Below are 20166 nucleotides of genomic sequence, written 5' to 3' on the forward strand. Positions count from 1 at the left end.
GAAGTTTATTAAAAACTGAAAAAGGTTCAGAAAAGAACCACAAAACTTATTTTGAATCTGGAAAGCAAATGGTATAAGTGCTAAAGTAGTTTTGCTTACTTAGTTTCTAAGAGAAAAAGGTGAAGAAGTTCCTAAACACAGATTAAAAATTAATCTACAAAGATTAAAGATATCTGATGCTACGTATTATTTTAAACCTAGCAAAGAATAGGCAAAGGTATTACATAGGTAGCTCTTGAGCTAAACAGCAACAAAAACCAAAAGCAGATACACATTTCTAGCATTGAAAGTAATTAAATGCTGGGCCAGCTTGTCAAAGGATATTGTGACGAATCTTTAACTTGGGTTTTTACAGTGAGATTACTGTTTTAATATCAATGTTTTAGGTCTATTAATTATTGGCTCAGTCAAAAAATTCTAACATTCAGAAAGTGATTGCTTCTTAAAATAGTCCTGTAAGAGAATGGTAAGGAAGCAAAGAGAAAAGTAAGTAGCATTTACAGTATGACTTTTAGCAGATTATTATGAGTTTTGCAATGATAATTCAAAGGTGATGTCTTCTCACAGAATGGGTCAGCATCTGAGCTCATTGAGAATTCCTTCCTGTCTTAATGACATTTTTATTATTGCTGAACTATTAAAGCAATTTTGATTGCAGGCAAATGAACTACACTTTATTATATCTCAATTGCCAATGTGCTGAACAACAATTTCAGCACCATATTCTGCCTTCAGTTATACCTCTTTACTTCTGAAAACAAATACTCACGTTCTGGTAACCTGATTCATCTCAGATTACTTATCCAGCCTTAAAATTGGCTAGAATGTGAACTCTGAGCTTTGTGACGATAAGCAAGAGGGAAAGAGCTCTAACTTGTCTTCTAATCCCAAATGGTTTTCAAGCATGGCATTTACATTGCGACATTTGTGTAAGAGCAGGACTTTTATTTGTAAAATAAGTCTTAGAAGTCTTAAATTCAAAGTTAATTAAGACAATCTAGACTGATGTTGTATAAAATATACAAAATGAACATATTAATTTTTGTTCAAATATAGTAAAAATTTAGAAAACTCAAACTGTAAAATTCCTTTTATCACCATCTGCAAGTTACAAATGAAGGAAGGCAGACCTCTAATGCACCTCCTATCCTTGGGATCTTGGTAGGTGTTCAGTCGCAAACATTTTTTTGAGGGTACAGGTACTTTTGCTGTCTTGCAAATATAAATTTCAAGCTCGGACTTCAAAGCAGGTAACTGGGATGGCATGTTAATATATTTTAAATATTTAACATGTATATCCTAAGGCTAAATAAATTTTACTCAGTGTGAAAAAAAGTTCTTTCAAATGAAAAAATAGTCAAGGACTTTACTCAGATGATAGATTACTTCCCAAGTGGACAGACTACACCCTCCTATAGTGGCAGAATATGGTCTCATTCTCCAAGGGAACAGAGTTTCTACACATGAGCGTTATGGATTACCTGCACAAATTTGGGCTTTCCAGAAATATCAGGTTCACTATACACACACTACAAGAAAAATCTCTGCTTGCTTTTTAGGCGCAGCAGATAAGCATGGGCTGCCACCGTCACAGAAACTTATGCAGGCTGTGTCTTGTTTCTGTTGTTCCTGAAAGCTCCTCAGACACAGGCTGTATATAGATGATTTTTTCCACCAGCACCAATTGTCTTTCCTGGTGACCTACAGCCACCCCATCACTTGGTAGAGGCACAGTTAGAAAAAACACTGATTTGAGTATGAGCTTCTGCTACCAAAAGAACAGATCAACTTGTAGATGGCTGGTTTGCTGCATTTGAAATCCTCAACCAGGTATTTGCCAAGAAAATGGGTCTGATAAGCAACAAATAACATGTGAGCTGCAAGATGACTGTCTGATCCTCTGAAAAGACTTTTTGAAAAGCAGGGTGGGAGGGGAGAATAGTTCATTTCTGGGCCTCACTGACGTGACATGCCGTCTCACCTTATCAGTCAAGGTGTTAAAGTTTTGGATAAAATTACTCCAATACTCCTAATGCATATGGAAGATATACACACATAGTTGTATAATAATTTATCTTTAATACAAGAGAGGGCATAAGGTTTTCTAAATGGAGAAAATAGTAGTAATTAACCTTGACATTTTTTACATTAGCTTTGAAATATTTGTAAACTAGGTAATAAGAATGTTTTAATATGCATCCTCATAATACATTAGTGGACTCAGACTGTTTTTCAAGAAAATGCTAATCTTGGTAACAACAGGGTTTTGACAATACTGTAATATAGGCACAACGTTAAACTATGAGTTGAAGTATTCAAAAGTACAGGTATTGCTTACAACTATTTATGTAAATTGGATAGTTTAGGTAGAAAAATGGCATTCTTGAGGACTCAGCTAGAAGAGTAGTTTCTACAAGAAGAGGTCTCTTATCAATTATTCATTTGAGCTAAGCCAGAGAGACCATGAGTATGGATAATGTAAAGGGTCCAAAAGGCATCTCTTTTTATAAGTGTCCCAGCAAATATTCATGCAACTGTGAGGTGTGACACTCCTTACATACTGCACATAACTCATTTTTTCTTCACCTTGAAAGTAATACATCTTACAGTTTTGGGTTGTGGGTCATTAGGACTTTCTCCAGAACTTTTTTTCTCCCTTCTCATCACACGCATGCACAGAAACTCATATCTTTATATTTGGTCAATCCCATCAATGATTTCAACACAAGATTATGTAACTTCTTAGCTGTGTGTGCAATGGCATGATTGCCTTTGCAACAGCAAGCCATCACTGAACACAAAAGGCTGTCAGCCTGATGGAAAAGGGTAATAGGGGGACCAAAAAAACCAGTGTCAGGTGGATTTCATGTAACTCAATCCTGCTCCCCTCCAACAGGGATATTTAAATAAAGCTATTTATACAAAACATAATTTGGAAATTAAGTTTGTCATAAAAGGTGAAACCAAATGAGATTTACTCGAAGTATAGGCAAAGAGAAGATGCATCAGGTCTGTGCCGATACCTTCCTATCAAACCTTCCTGATGTAGGGATAGAGCCTGGAGTACAAGAGTCTATTCTGATGTACCTACAACATTTGGTGAGTGTTATGCATTATCATAATGCATATGTCCAATGAAGATATCTTCCTTAATGTCCTAAACAATTCACTTCTCTAATAACCCTTTCTTTTTTCTGCTTAAATGTACATTAACATAATGTACAGGTTTATTTTGTTGGGGTTTTCTGTATTAGAATTTGTTGTTAGTAATGAGTGTTAAACTTATACTCATATTTCTTCTATGTAAAAGTACACAATATTTCCTACAATAACTTTGATATAACTACTGGGAAATAAATATCTGATTAGTAAATGTGTATTCACCTGATTTAATCTCTTTTTCTTTCATTATCTCACATTATCAACAATGAGAAGATAGCTGTTGTAGCCTGCTTTGGATGATCCAAGTTTTATCTCTCTGTTTGAAGAAGAATAATTTTTGGACTACTGATCCAAAAAAGAAAATGTGCCTGGAGAAGCATGTATATTAATGCTTCTGTAGTGTTATCAGAAAATGACAGTAAGGGCTATCAGAAATAAAGATTGGACAACTACAATCAGAAATTACTTCTAGAGATACCACTCAGGAAAATGACTGCAGAAAGCAAAAACAGAGGTGTTGTATCAGGTTAAATCATCTGCCTCATTAGGTTTAGGCAGCATTCAGTCTGGCTGGACTGAATTTTCTACCAGGTGCTGAACAATTCATCAATAGCTACCAGACAAATAGGTCAGACAACTAAAGGAAGAACTCTCCTATAAAAACAAACAAACAAACAAACAAACCCCAAACAATAGCTAAAACACAGGATCTTCTTTATAACCTTAAGAAGATATACAATCATTTGTTATTTTATGTGAAGAAATTTGGGCAGAGAATTCAGGAAGGGGCCACAGGGCAATGTGAAAATACAAACTATAATACTAAATAATAAGGCTGTCTAGCACACTTTCAGTGATGCTGCTTGATCTTTCACCTTTGATATAAGAACACATAGGACTAAAATGATTTAGCAAACTTAACTGACCTAATCAGGCAACTGAAAAAAACCAGGAAAATTCAGCTAATCTTTCTTACTCCATGAGCAAGAGCATGAGAAGCTAAAATAACTGGAAATAAGCCATTTTTAAGGTGATCATTGTGATGTTCATCTACATGGGTCTACCTGAATCAGATCATGGAATCTTACAGTGGAGTGCAGAACATAGTATATTGGTCAGAGATTAGCCAAAGCAACTAGCAGACTGAGTTAATCATAATGCAAAGCTCATAATCACAACAATGCAAGGACATACCAAAGCCTAGTAAGGGTTTTCACAGGGATCGTATCAAACTACACATCAAATGCTATCTGTAATTGGTGATATTAGGGAGACACCAGCTTGAAACCACATGAAATAAAAATTTGAAGTTACTAATAAAAGAGACATTGAGCTAAATATTATATAAGTTATATGTTAAATATCCTTAAACGAGAAAGACATGAGGTCAAAAGTGGACTGGAAGTTAACATAAGGGCATAAGGGCCAAAGCTGAGCATCTCTTTGCATTGTATGTGAGCAAAATGAATGCAGTCTGAATTCAAAGTGAGTGTATCTACTACATCTAAATCCATTTATCCTTGGTGTGTCAAAAAGCCTGACTTTCTGAAGCTGAGGAATATTTTGAGCGAAGGTGACTGATGGGAAAATCAGACAGAAAAATATAATAAAAATTAGGAATTCTATAGGAAGATGCATTAGATGATAGCCAAAATGTTGCAATCCTGCAATAAAGAGAGAAGCTTTGGTTAAAAACTCATTTTCATTCTGTGGTATAGTAGCTACATTTGTTATAAATGTGAGTAATAGTGAACACATGGGAAAAAGGAAAGTAACAATCTGAATGAATTATGATGTGCAGAAAACTTACATGGGAAACTAAAGGCAGAGGAGAAAATCCGTTATTGAATAAACTTTTAGAGTTTATATTTGGGTTGGCTATTTCTAAAATGCATTAGGAACAAAAGGAAGCATATTAACAAGGATAGCATTATAGAGATAATATAGTAAGTGCGGTTGATCTTCCTGGTTTCTGAGACATATACCAAATGACTGACACAGACCTAATGGCCAGAAAACATATACTGCCTACTTAAAAGGGAGGGTACATCTGGGAGTGATGCAGAGAAACAAACATGACTCACTAGGTGAAGATATGGGGAAAAAACTAGAATCAGACACCGTTTTTTAACAATAGCAAAAAGGAAGACGTGAAATGAAGTGATTACTCCTTCTTCCCTTGTCATCTTCAGAACATGTCAAGGTTTTGGATTCACCCCACCTAACTTTAGAAAGCCTGTAACTCTCACAATTTGAGAATATCACTGACCTTAACAGATAGATCCCAAATAAAAAAGATCACTGGTCCCTCCTTTCATCAAACGCATTTCATGGTTTAGTCAAAACAAGCTATGAGGTTCATCAAAAAAGCCAAGGGATGAAAGTTATTGCCCTGTGGCATACAGGACTTTAAAGCATATAATCTGACAACTCCTTTTTACTTCATGTTTCAACTTGTAAAATTTACTACTCTCTGGCTTCATTTTCCTGATATATTTGCATACATCAGGAGATAATTCTATTTACTGATGTAAAGCATTTTGAATTCTACAGAAAAAAAAAGTGCAGAAAGTATTATTAGCACTAATATATTTCTAAACAGAATGGGTACACCTGATTTCATTACTCAGGTTATTTTCTTCTGCCTACCAAGTTCGGTATGCCGTTTTTCCCCTAATTATTGACAAAACTGTTCTTAGAAAATGTTTACTCTTCTACTCAGTAGACCATGAAACTAATTAGCTCTAAATATCTTGCTTAAAAAAATCCATAACTTCAATTTAAGTTTTATTGGGTTTTGATAATTAAAAAAGATATAGATTTTTTTTTTGCTATTTCAGCCTTAAGTACTTAAAAGTAATAAATGTTCTCAAAACTTGGTAGAAATTGTGCATATTTCGATTTATACCACCCACATTTACTGATAGCTAAGATGATAGTGAAAAGTGAAAAAAGAGAGTCAATAAATGTAACTAGAGGGCATTTATAGATTTTCATTAAAAGGGAACTCAGCCCTTGTGGAGAATATGTAAAAGTAAAGGCATTTACAGTGATGGGCAAACACTGTGCGATAGATAATTTTCTTTTGCTTATGGTGGCTTTTTGACAGTAGGAATGTAGCATTTACTTATTCAAAGTAAATAAATAAACCAGATACTTTGATAGGGGAAGTAAATATCAGAAGTTGTCTCCTTGGGGAAGATAAAACAGACCAGAATCCCACCTCTGTCTCATACCCAGGTTATTCTCATAAAATTCTCTAGGCTATCATCTAAAATCACAAAAGAGTAAAACTGAGCAATAAGATTCTAGTATTCTTCCATTTCATAGGAGATGAGACAATTTCCATTTATTCAAAGTCCCATTCTATATGAGATAACTAATAATCAATCTGCAACAGGAATGAGACCCTTGTGTTCATGAACTGCATCACAACTATTCACCACAGAGTAAAGTGAGAGTTCTCTGATCAACTCTGTGCTTACTTGGGTCTAATATTTTTGCTCTTTTTTTAAAAAAGGTTAATTATAAACTAGTAAGTTTGCAAAAGGTATTGTACTGATAACTCAGAGTATAGTGCTCTTTATCCATCTATTTCTTTGACATCTCTTCATTTGCAGTTACTGTATTTACCTACTTTGATCTCTGTGGATGTAAAGCCTAGACAAGCACATTATCATCAGGAGTGACAATTAGTCTTGAGAAAAGAAGCTCTTCAGCAGCCACTGACCTGGGAACACTAGAAGGTTTTTCAGCAACAATGGACCAGCCTTCAGAAGATGATTCAGAGACATCAGACTGCTTAAAGCAGGCAACTAAGGGCTGAAGGCACCTGTTAGAAATTCCCTTGGCTAGCAAGTTTCTTTTCTTACCTGCCTATTTCTGTTTTTTAAAATTCCATCCAGAACTTCAGGCTTCTAGTATGAAAAAAACAGAAGGGGAAGAGTTTTCCTCTTATTCATTCTGCCCAGTAGTGGCCTGCTGACCATTCATGCAGGATGCACGACCTGGTCAGGTGCTCACATATGCATAGCTCCAAATCAACTACAATACATGCCGCTGTCTACAAATGGCTTGCTAGTGCTGTTTGAGCAGAAATATTTAATCAATAAAAACTTCACTGGAGTTCTGTGTTAAAGATTTCTATCTACTGCTCACTCGCCCACATATGAGTAGTTGTTTCAACAGCTGTTTTAATTCAATTTATCTTGTTATATATGAAGACTTAATTGAACAAATTACTTCTAAGGAATGCCTGAAATTGCTAATATTAAAATTTCTATCATCTCTTTTTCTTTTGCACACTGTCAGCTCTGGCTAATCATTTCACATATTGGTCCATGATTGCTTTCGTACTTCACAATTCTGTGCATAACTCTCTTTGACATCAAGACTGATCTTAAGAAAAAAATGGCAGAAAAGCCCCTATGTTTATTACAAGCTATTTCTAGTATGAAGTGCTAGTGATTATGAACCCTCTGAAATGAATACTCCTCCGTTTCCATCCATGAACAACACTGTGAAGAGGGACATCACTGCGGAAATGTTGAAATTCCCAGTAGATCACAGCCTGGATGACAAAACAGCTTCAGTGGCTGCTAATTTCAGAGCAACCACAAGTAACTTCCACCGCGTTTCCTGTCATATCCAGTCCTTGTCAAAAAGAGTTGTAAATATCACAAGCAACTCCCTATGTGTCCGTGGTTTTGCTCTGTTTTCCAGCTGATGAATGGGAAGTTGTCAGCAGCCAGGATTATTAAATGGAATTAGAAGCTCCTTTGACATTTTAGAGGAACCAAATGTTTCAGTAATTTAACTCAATTATTACAATTTTAGCTGTAAAGTTCTGCTACTGCCACTCTCAGGGCTTCTAAACAAGGAGATTAGATAGACATTAATAATATAGAAACATGGAATCCACATTTCACAGTAACATATATGATTACTTCTATGCCATTTTTTTTTTCCCATTAGAGGTACTAACTGCTATAAGAGTATTTCCTAACAAACAGGGTATTCTTACATAAATATTTTTGATCACTCATATCCTTCATATTTCTTCTCTGAACCTTATCCCTAATGGAGTAGGTTTCAATGCTTGCATTGATGAAGAGGAGTTTATTTTGCTGTTTATTTAATTAATAAGTGATTTAGCTTTTGAAAATCAATCCAGGTTTCCCAAGAAACATTAGGACAGAACCGTTTTAACTTAGGAAAGGGCTGATCTCATGATGCTTCAATCACTCTGTCTCCCAACAATTTACCCAGAATAACTGACATACAAGGAAGATATTCACATACAAAACCTCTTCCATATCTTGATCAAGTTCATATGATCCTTATATACGAAGATCACAATCTTTTCAGAAAAGTACTAGAAGTATACTGAAATCATATAAACTGATATCCTGAATATTGCATAATCTTAAGATGCTAACATTCTGTATATTCAACTTGCTCAGTTCTTGTATCTCATTTCAGTTGCGAATGACTTTTGGAAAAACTTGCCATACAAGAAGAAATATGATTAATTTTAAATTTATATCTAGCTATATCTAGGAACAAACTTTCCTGATTAGGTATCAATACATTACTCCTTATACCTAATACATTACTGTTTTAAAAAATCAGTAAAGTTTATTAAGGAGGACCTAATTTATGAAGAGTTAAATATTTAACCTAGAGACAAAGTTTGTGCAATCCACAACCAACGAGAGTAAATAAATCTATTCTGCTACTTATCACTTTAGGAGCTGTCATACAATATTAAAAACATCTATTTGAAAATACTGTTATAACAACAGTAAAACCACTCAGCAGTTAAAGGCAACTAGACAAAACCACAGAAAGCATACTGTGATCTAAGTGAGTGCAATACATCATAAAATAATATTTAACCTAGAGATAAAGTCTCTGCAACCCAGCACCTACAAAAGTGTATAAATCTATTCTGCTACTTATGACTTTAAGAGCTGTCATAGAATATTAAAAACATCTATTTGAAAATACTTCTCCTACAACAACAACAGAATCACTCAGTGGTTGAAGGCAACTGGGCAAAACCACAGAAAGCATACTGTTATCTAAGTGAGTGCGGTATATCAGAAAATAAGTACAAGCAAGTATGTACAATATTTATTCTGCAAATATTTTATTATTTCCATAAATAATGAAAATAATTGCATACTATTATTATGATACATGTAATTTGTATTGAAGAGTCTGAAGAAAGCAGAATATTACTTACACTTTTGATAGTTATTATGACACTGAAAAGAGGAAAATGAGATTTTGCTATTGATTTACATAAATTGCACCTGATTCTTCCAAATTAATGTGCAAGTGGTTCACAAAGTTCAGAATCATGACAACCCAGCGTAGGAAGGAAGGTAAGTTAGCTTCAAGCTTTTGTTACCATGATAGGGACTAATTCTGAAACCTAGATCTCTGCCAAAGCTTCAGTATGATTTAGAGAGTTCAGGTTCAGCATCCTGCATTGGGTGCACTGTGTTACAGATTATTACTGACTCTATGGATGATTTCCAGATAGACGTAGGATGTGTTTTATATGCCATAAACTATTCATTTGTATGAAACATACAAAAAGATTTCATTGGGACATATTAAACTTTGAGAAAAAAAAAAGAAGGGATATAACCTATCCAAAACCAGACAACTGCAAATGGCCTTATAACAAACAACGTTTTCAGAAAACTGCGACCAACTTCCTCACTGATTTCTGGAAAAGCACATGGATCATCTGAGTACACTCGTAAAATTCATTTTTTCTTAACATTCTACTTAAAAACATCTCTAGCATTTGCACAGTTTTATGATGCATGTACTTTTCATTCATGGGTGGAAATGAATAGCCTTGATACTTACTAACATCATGACAATTCTTTCAATTCCCTAGTAAAAGTGTATAAATCTTCTTTTTTTCTGTTGTAATCAGTTCAGATCTTTAGTTCTCAAGTTTAAGAAAAAAATGGGGAATAAACCTGCACTGTTCCTGAACTACGAGAAAACAAATTCCTAAGTCTGTTCAATTTAGCTAAGCCTCATTTTCATACAGCATTGTTCATAGCTATTACTTGATTCCCATGTAACATGCCTTTTATCTCATTCACAGCAGTTGAACACCACAGACAAATGGGGCATGTATGTCTTCCTGTGGTTTCATCTAGCTGGCATGCTGGAAACCTGTCCTGCACTAGGTAAGAAAAAACTTGCAGACTCCGTGCACACGCAGACTGCCAGCTTTTTGGCGAGTGAGGCAGACAAAACAGCTGCACAAGCAACTTGTTTCTTACAGAAATCTTACAACCACTTACAGGCAGCTTCACTATATTTCTAATTGTCTTTTCATTATCAGCTTCCCCAGCCATAAAAACAAGTACAGACAACAAAGTGCTAAATTTTGCCAGGGAATCTGACCAGATGTGGCAATCAGACTCGGCAGAGCACACACAAACCTGCCAACCAACCTAAAAAGTAAATATGGCTTTTTTTCCAAATCTCTGCAGCCTCTAATGCTGAAGATAACTTTTATCATAACATTTCTCAGGTTGATTGACATTTCTATTTACAACTGAACACAAAACAAAAAGAAAAGCAGAAGTTCATACATTTGAAGGGAATATCTCCGTTGTCATTTAAACTCATTATAATGCTGCTAATGGATACATAAATTCTTTATAAAAATGCACTTGATAACACATTTTTGTGGGTCCCTGCAGGGTTTTCAGATTCTGTAATCAATACTAGCAAGTCCACACAAGACAGTAACCCAGAGAAAGAGTTGAGTGAACTTCCTTATTTTAAATGACTTGAAGAGAAGACTGCCTTTCTTGAAAGGGTTACATAAACAGGATTACTTTAGACCTTTTCATAGGAGCAAATTTTGCTTATATTCTTACTCATTAACACATGAAACCACAATCTCTCAGTCAACAAAGTTCCCCTTTTCACAGGCTTAAGTATATACACTGTACTCAAATGCTAGCTTACAGGAAGATTTGAGAATACAGTATTTCTTCAATATTTGAGAAGCAGATCATTTCAGTCTGGAACCTAATAAAACACTGGGATGCAATAAATATCATTACGTTATCAATCATGCTGCAATCAGTGGTTTTTTAGGCTAACTCCTCATATGGTAAGAATAACAGCGCTTTTAGAAATAAGGTAAAAATAATCAATATTCCACTAGCTTTTACATACAAAAAGCACATTTAAAATAAAGTAAGCTTCTTATTTTTCATTTTTACTGCTTTATACAGAAACAATATTGCTAAGGAGAAAGGAGGTGATCTGTCTAAAGTGAATGTTAAAGTTGTTTATTTTGAATCTGAGTATTGTAGTTCTTCTTCCTCAAGCACATTTTAAAATGTTAACAGTAAATTAAATATTCAACAGGTTTTTAAATACTATAAAATATATATCTTGGTATTATAACAATCCCAGTACAGATGATGTTAACATGAATAGATTACAAAACGATTTTGAAGAGATTACAAGATAATTTTAAGGCAATATAACGGTATTTGCATGTTAACATCCTGAAATCTGCTTTGACCCCTACTATTTTAAATGCGCAGAGTTAAAACAGGAATAAGAGGTTCAGATTTTAAGGCATTTATCTCTGTTTAACGTCTAAGTTTATACTTGCAGTATTCAGGATACCAGTTAATTTCTCCTGCGAAAGAAAATCACCGCAACTTTAACATCAACAACACACAGCCACTGATGTGCACATCGCTCTCGAGGCGACTCAGGTAGCATCTTACATCCAGTTTACAGGTGCCCCTTGCCTCGCCGCAAGAGAATAACCAGAACAGAAAAATGACAAGCCACTGAAAAGCACTCCCTTACCTTCTAAACCTGCTTCAATCAGCCCAAACTGTTCCAACACTTTAACAAAAAGCACAATCACGATCAGAACTGCTATCATTTCAAGCCCTTCCAAGTTCATGATGAGTTAGGTCATGGTCTGACCACCGCCACTGAGAAAAGTGCTCTTCTGCCTGGCTTTCTTTGCAAAGCCATTAAACTAGGCGCAGAAGGCTCCTGCGAGGGAAGGGGGCGAGCGGGAGGGGAGCGGCAGGGAACACATCCTGTCTAGCCGAGCAGAGGCCGGCAGAGGCGGGCGGATCAGCTCCGGCCTGCCGGGATTCCCCGGCTCCGGCACCATGCGGGAAGCGAGGGGCCGGCCGCCCGAGGACCCCCCCCCCCTCCCCAAGGGCCACCCGGGAAACGTCCCCGGGAAAAACGCCGCGCCGGGAGCGCCGGCCGCGCATCCGGGCAGGAGCCGCTCCCGCTCGGCGGGCCGCGCGGCGGGAGGCAGCGTCGGTGCGGAGAGCCCGTTGCCTGGGAAACGCGGGGACCGGGACGCGCATTGGGCGCCGAGGGACAGCACAGGCCTGATGGCGACATACGGGGAGATGCTCGCGAGTGGCTGGAGGAGGATGCGGGATGACATCGCTGCCATGAGGAAGGCGGATGCACAGGCGGCCGGAGCCAGAGCCGCCCCTCACCGTATCGAGTTGTGGCTTTCCCTGATTGTGCTGGAGATAAGGATTGGACGGGGTGTGACTTGCCAACTTCGCAGTTAGTTTCTCCGGGTAAAAAAGCTGCCTCAGTACCGTGAGATACAGACTGTTGCATGTGGCAAGTAATACATAGCATTTTATACAGAGCAGTGCATTAAGAATCCTTTTCGTGTAATTAAAACAAAAAACCAAATATGCTGTCTCAAATTCTCTAAGGCTTATTAAGTGTGTGGGCTTATTTGGAAAAGAAAAAATTGAACAGATTGAGAAGGAGAAGGAAAAGCAAGCTAATTATTTTTGATGGTTTCTCACTTCAGTAATATTTGCTAAACAAAGTCTTTTCCGTGGAAAATATTAGCGGTGAAATATGTGAATACTAACCACAGGACTGAACTGGTATCTTACACCAGTAACAGCCACTGGCCTATCTACAACAGTTTGCAACACTGGCGTTGTCGCATGCAGTGCACAACACTATTCATGGTTAAGGATTTACTCTTTAAATCCCTGAATAATTTGGCGTCTAAGAAGGAATTTACATTAGAAAAACAGTGCCTCTATTGCAGCAAAAATGAGCAGGGGAACAATTGCAACAAATTTAATCCTGTCTGGCAGAGTGCTGTCCCCAACATGGTTGGAATCAATTACTGCCAAGGACTCGATTTTCTTTCTTTCCTTGGATAAGATTCAAAAAAACCCATTGTGTCATGTGAGAACTGGCAGCAACTTCTAAGTCCCCCAGGTATACTTGCATTATGATGCGTGTTATCATTACTGAAAACAGTGGAATGAAGTGGGAGTAAGGGGGCTAACAGATATAATATAGGTACCTTTTTTCTTACAGTGCATAGATAAATCCATACAGCGTAATGTTCACATGTCACTATTCTGTGCTTTTTTGCTCGGGATTGGACTCCCTGAAGCTGTTTAGACTTTTTCTGTCAGAAAACCTAAAGTTTAACACTCCATCCTAAATACTGTATTTGTTTAATTTCTGCAGGCCGCTTTTCCTTGGGTACCTTTGCCTTTATTTGCTGCAAACTTTCTCCTTACATTCTTCTTCTTTCTCTCATTTAATCTGTGTTCCAAACAAGGCTAAATATCTTTCCTCTCTAAGCCATCTTATCAATGGCTTTAAGGACAGTAGGTCCAGCTGTCCTTCAATGTGGGACTAAAATGGGCTAATTTATCAGCAGCAGCAACATAACCTCTGCAATCTGTATGCCTTTACCCAAAAGGCTGATACAAGTTGTGTTTGGGTATGTGCAACATTGCCACCTGAACTGACATATTCATTTTCATTAATAGCTTTCATTAATATTTGTCTGCTGAAAATGTTAAAATGAAAACACTTTTTAAAAAGACCCAATATTTACTACTTTTGTGACAGTTGCACTTACTCAGAGCCGAGAGCAGAAAACCGGGAAGCAGAGCTTGTGGTGGCTGTGCTGCAAAGGCAGCGGCTGCCATTGCCCCCCAGACCTGGACCCCACGGCTGGCAGTGACTGGACAAATAAGCACGTGGGGATCCAGTGTCTCGGATCTGCCTCCTCAAGTATGGGCAAAGTAAACAGTTTTTCCCAGAGGTGTAGGTCTACTGCGCCTATGGCTAATTCCGATCCTTCTTCCAAGGCACAGCAGAGAAATACAGAAGAAAGGAAAGAAATAGTATTACTCCAGTTTTACAGATGGATGCCAAAGCACAGTAAGAAGAATAATCTCCAGGGAAGACTAGGACTTTGTAAGAAAGCTGTGACTAAATTCAGGTTTCTCAAGTGCTGTGAACCAGCCATGAGAATCTCCTTTTTTTTTTTTTCTCCTTTTGATATACATACAGGTAATCTATGCAGTTAAATATACCTTCCCTCATTAGGTCATTGCTTTTTAGCAAAACTTGATAAAACCTTACAACAGATATTTCTCCTGTAGGAATGCAAAACAGCACAAAGCTATCTCTGATCCTCGCATTCCTACCTGCTTAAAAATGGAGTTGACTCTATTGACAGGTAAGGTTACAAACTGCATAACGTAATTATTTGTCTCCCCAAGTACCTTGCCAAAACCAGTGAAGTGGCCTGTTGGTTTCTTCTTTGCCTTCCATTAAAAAAAAGAAAGTGACCTTCATTTACCTATACAGTTTCATCAAATGTAGCTAACATACTTGCAAATATTGAAACCCTATTTTCTCTCTTGTCTAACTACCCAAGCCTTAATATATTGAGGAATTAAACTTGGAAAAGGTCTACAGGTAGGAATGCAGGAAATAGGAATGGGAGGAAAGAGACTAATGCATAAATTACCATGCCATATAGGTGTTTTATACACAAGAGCACGTAGCTGTGTTTTTCTCATGTATAACTGCAGATAAAAAGTTTCAGCCTAGAAAGTGTTATCGATGCTGTCTCCTTTTCATCAAAGCATTTTGCAGGTTCTTAGTTTTTATCATGAGAGTAAATATATAAAACTGAAGTCACTGGTTATATTTTGATCTAGGGACATATCTAAATGGTCACTTCTCATCCTATGATGGAGCTCTAAACCACAATACAGTGACTCTACATTACTGTGACTAAGATCCTTGATACCATTAATCTTACTGCTATTGCTTAATGCTATATATAATGAAATGTTAATGTTAAAAAACCACCACATCAATTTAGACTGAAAAGTGATGAGTGGGTCTACAGATGGAGTCCCAGCAATGATTATATTTCTTCCTTACACTTCCTTTTCTTAAGCACTCATATTCATCTGGATGCCATTAAGCCACTCGCAGGTTTTCATCATGGCTTCCATGAGGATGATTACTATCCTCTGATATTCCTTACCACCTATTGAAATAGTTTATGGGAGCCTGGCCTGCATAAGTCGTAATCAGTTGGATTTGTTTAAAAAGTCCAGATTAGTGATCTGAGCTAACCTTGATGACTCTGCATAAAGCAAACTGGGACGTACACATGCACTGCTGCACTAACAGATTCTGGGGAAGCCTATCGTTGGCAGGGCGGTAGTTAGTGGTAGAGCTAACTGGCAGAGCTGGGTGCAAACAGGGCATCTATGCACAGCAAGAAAGAGCTGAAATGGAATAGCACCAGTGGGAGTTCCGTGTCACACATAAAGTCTGAGAACAGAACCTCTAATAGAAGCTACAATTTCTTGATTTTGACTAGGAACAATCCAAATAATATTTTTAAGCATGCGTGTGATGAGGGTAAAAATCATGCTGTAAAGCTAGAGCAATCTAATGACTGCTTTAGAAGTGATGTCCTTGCAACGTATTACAAAGATAAATAATATTTTTCTGCTATCTTTAATAAAAACAGCTTTGAATAAGTATTCCAACATCCAATAAAATCGTTAAAATATTTACTCTGTGTAGCTATTTAAAAGAAATTTATATGTTTTAATCTTAAAAGGGGGTAAAACATTCTTTCTTTCTAAAGGAGAAAATGGGCCAGAAAATCTTTGTGTGTCATAAGTGCAAATACTTCATTACCTCAGCAGCGAACTGCTATTACACTTTAGTCTCCCTTTTTCTCTCTCTTAAATTTACTACTAGCATAAGAAATTAAGAGAATAAAATAAAACATAAATGTAAATTTCTTTAAAAGAAATATAAAACCTACTAAATCTTCTAGCTCATCAAACCACTGAGCAAAACCAGCAAAAGATACAAACTTTTCTCTTTTAGTTTTAATTTAACCCTCTTTCTTAGTAAATATTTAATGAATCCAAAGAGAAGATACAAAATGCTATGATGCATTCAGCCATTATAAATGTTAAATCTTATAATGGCCCACACCTTGCAACTTTCTTCTAGGCATTGAGCCAACGTGGCTTGACTTCCATCGGATCTTTCCCAGATTAAGCACTGGTAAAAAAAGAGTACAGCAATCTGACATCACAGTGCCTTATTTCTACCTTTTCACAACTTTTATCTAAGTTTACATCCCAAACTGTGTCCAATGTTTTTCACTTGTCACAACTCAAGGAGTTGCCACAATTCAGATATGGTGATGCTTATGTCATGTCAGAAGAAGACCATTTCCCAGTCCCACCCAAGAAGCCATACTACTGATATGCATGATGACTCCCTAAACAGGCATTTCAGCCCCGTGTCAGCAGGCAGCAATAACTTTATGGACTGGCATGGAGGTTGTATCTCACCCAAATTGTCTCCGGTCATGGAAGGGAGGCAAGATGTAGACATGAAGCAGTTCTGGCTCTTCACACTTGGCGTAAACTTAGATGGCGATGCCTAAATCCTGTGCTTTTACAGAACTGATTAAAACAGAAAAAGTTATGTACTGCAACATTCATAAGCAGGCTTTTCAAAGGCTCTACAAAGAACATCCTCACCAGCCAACTGAGATGTAGTCCCAGTTGAAAAGTATACCTGAAGATCTGGATAATATCATAACATTGCTCTTCAGAAGTTTTGGGTTGCTATAAATGTCAGAAGCAGCACAAAATCTGTCAATAAGTCAGTTATTCTAAATAGTCTTCTGAATAGTATGTGGGTATTCTGGAGCCCTTAAAATGGAATTATATTTCAAGTTTATCCCTTTCCATACAGTGAAAATATGGCTCCCTGAATCTGGTAGTGTATATTTCTGGAAACTGATGCAGATATCATACTAACTGTGACCATGAACTATATGTCATTAGAAGGCAGAAATTTTCTCGTCACATTGAAAAACACCATTATGATAACTCCATCTTTACTGGAGGTCCTTAAACCTAATTAAAAAGAAAAAATCTTCAAAAAAGTTCAATATCTTAAAAATGTCAGACAACTGTATTTTAAAACTCTCTGTGGAAACTGAAGCTGAAAAATACTTGGCTGTTTTAATTCCACTGATGAAGCTCAACTGTTCTCATGATTTGTTTGTGTTACCTATTTATTAGCAAGGATTTTTCTCCTAAGAAACTTAATGCTTTTTCAAGTGTTTGCACTTGAGGGAACATATTGATCATTTTCCAAACTACAGAGAAAGTCCTGTCACACAGAATTACAAGAGAGTTATTAACTGTCATTTGTAAAACTCCTATGCATCTTCAGCAATGAAGAACTAATGCAGCAAGCTTCATTTCAAATTTTGAGATAGTCACAGTGCGTTAAGGAATGGTGTTTTATGATATTTAATTTTCTATGAATGACACATGGCCTCAAATAGTTCATGTTCAATGCCTCACACAGCTGTGGAATGCCACAGGTGGAAGCAGGCCTCCAGCAGCTTATTTCACCATGCTTCATCAGGCCTGTTAGTACAATGTGACCCACACCTCCATTACATTCAATATTGTTTAAGAGACTGTGTTATTCTGCCAAGGTGTAAGCGTGTGAGCTAACGTTTGTGACACAAGTAGTTTCGCTGAAACTGTCCTAGCCATGTCAGTCCTGCAGCCCTTTAACCTGGATATCATGTCTTACTTATTTCTCCCTTTATACTTTCAAATCTAGGCTATATCCAATGCCTTCAGTGCAACAGCTCTAAGATTCAGTGTTTTTTCCCTGTCAGACAACTAAACTTTTAATTCAGACTTTCATGGTTTTGCTCCTCAATGATTGTGACCTTCTCTTTTCTGTCTTTGTCAAGTGCTGTCTTGGTCCTCTTTATCTACTCAGGATACTGCTGCAAAGATCATCATTCTGGCTTACCACTCCAACTATCTCAGTCTTCCCTTTACATTTCTAATGGATCCACTTCATCATATACAAAATATTTGCCATTACCTTCAAGGCCAGTCCTAACATACTAGTGCCACACCTAGTCACAGTTGAATTTCAGAGAATATTGATCTGCTAACCCACTCAAGCAGTAATGCTAGCGTTACTTATTCATGTTAGACTTTATTCATAAGAAATGTTGCTGGCTCTAATACAGCTCCCTAATATTCTGAAATATTACTGCATCTGTTCTCCCTGTGCTACAAAGTTTCTAGCTACAGCATGTGGATACTGAAATTTTTGAACCCATAGCTATGGACAGAGGGTGAGGATTTTATGACACAACATGGTAAAATTTTCATCCAGATAGCAAAAGGAGAAGACACATCATTAATAATTAGAAATATCATTAATAATTAGAAATACATTCTGCTTTTTGCTACCTTTTTTGCTGCATATTATTGGAAAACTGTTGAGCTTCCTACAGACTTCAGCTGTGAACATTGTATTAAGTTAAATTTATCATAAATATGATTAGAAAACTTATCTACAGCCTCAAAATAAAAGAGTGGCAGAAGAGTTCCTCCAGTTCAGCTAATGCAGCATGTGGATGTTTGCCAGACTTTTTCTCCTAATTCCTTGTTGGTTCATTAGTAGCTCACTGCAGACAAGAGACTGTTATGCCAATCAACAGTAAAAAGTCACAGGAAAGCTTAGCTCATGCGCCTATGGAAAACAGCTTGAGAGATTGGAGCAAGACAGCATCTTTCATAGTTCTGCTTAAAAAAACCCCAAACAACCACAAAACAAAACAGAACCAAAAAGCTAGAGAAATCTGAAGCCAACGTCTACTGAGCCTTACTGTCTGACTTAAGCACTAGCATGCTGTTAGGGTGTGTTTCTAGTCCAAAGGGTGAGATTCTACTTTGCCCAGCAGTTGTTACTAAGACAAATGACAGAACAAAAGAGTGACAAGTTCAATGTTTTTTCTCAGACTGGTTATACAAAGTTAACCAACATATATAAAGGAAATAAAGCAAGCTGACAGATACACTCAGTTTCCAACTTTGCCCAATTAAACTACTTGGAGCACTATGAAGGAGCCCAACAAGTTTCTTCCTAACAATTTGACAATGTCTCTTAATTTCTTTCCTGCAGACCTCTACCATGTATGAACCTGATACAAACAAATCCATGTGCCTAAGCAAAGCTTGATGTAGGTTCAAACATCAGACTCTAACTTTTGCTAGGAGTTTTGTTTTGGTAGGAGGGTGATGCTAAGCCATCTTATTACAGAAACTCACTGAAGGGTGCATTAGGGTTCCTGAAGAATCAAGGGGGATTGAACCATTTTTCTCATGGTGAAAAAACATCTTACAAATAATTTATACCAACCATATATTCAATAGTAATGTTTATCTCATTGATAGTCAATGATTGTTAATGGTTGTTTTAAACCAGCTGACAAGGATAGATGGCCCTTTTATGTGAACAACTGTACAGAAACAAACACTTGGGTTAGCAGTCTCAGCAGACAGTCCTGACTAGTTCAGTTGCATTTGTGGTCTTTACAGTATAGGTTGGAAGAACATTAGTGCAACAACAGTCCAGAGAGACATAAAGCACTGACATTTGCTATTTAAATAAACAGAAGACTTCTCTGCATTGAGCACCAACACTTGGAGACTTTCAACATTGCTAAACTCAGCAGAGCTACTCTTAAATTAATGGGCAGAAAATTCTTGTTATCTAAATTCTCACTCCCTCTCCTGTCTTTATGCA

General features: G+C 37.0%; 1 protein-coding gene across 3 annotated transcripts in view; it reads right to left on the reverse strand.

Moving 5' to 3' along the window:
• KCNIP4 (potassium voltage-gated channel interacting protein 4) overlaps nt 1-20166 on the reverse strand; it is a 402031-nt gene that overhangs the window by 229035 nt on the left and 152830 nt on the right. Inside the window, exon 1 of one of the 3 annotated variants that reach the window (XM_050896298.1) lies at nt 12037-12136. The exons of the other annotated variants lie outside the window; for them this stretch is intronic. Coding sequence (XP_050752255.1) covers nt 12037-12136 — 100 coding nt within the window. Of the gene's footprint in view, nt 1-12036; nt 12137-20166 lie in introns of those variants that run through there. 3 annotated transcript variants of the gene reach the window in all.

Source organism: Gymnogyps californianus, chromosome 4, assembly GCF_018139145.2.
Source record: "Gymnogyps californianus isolate 813 chromosome 4, ASM1813914v2, whole genome shotgun sequence".
Lineage (NCBI taxonomy): Eukaryota > Metazoa > Chordata > Aves > Accipitriformes > Cathartidae > Gymnogyps > Gymnogyps californianus.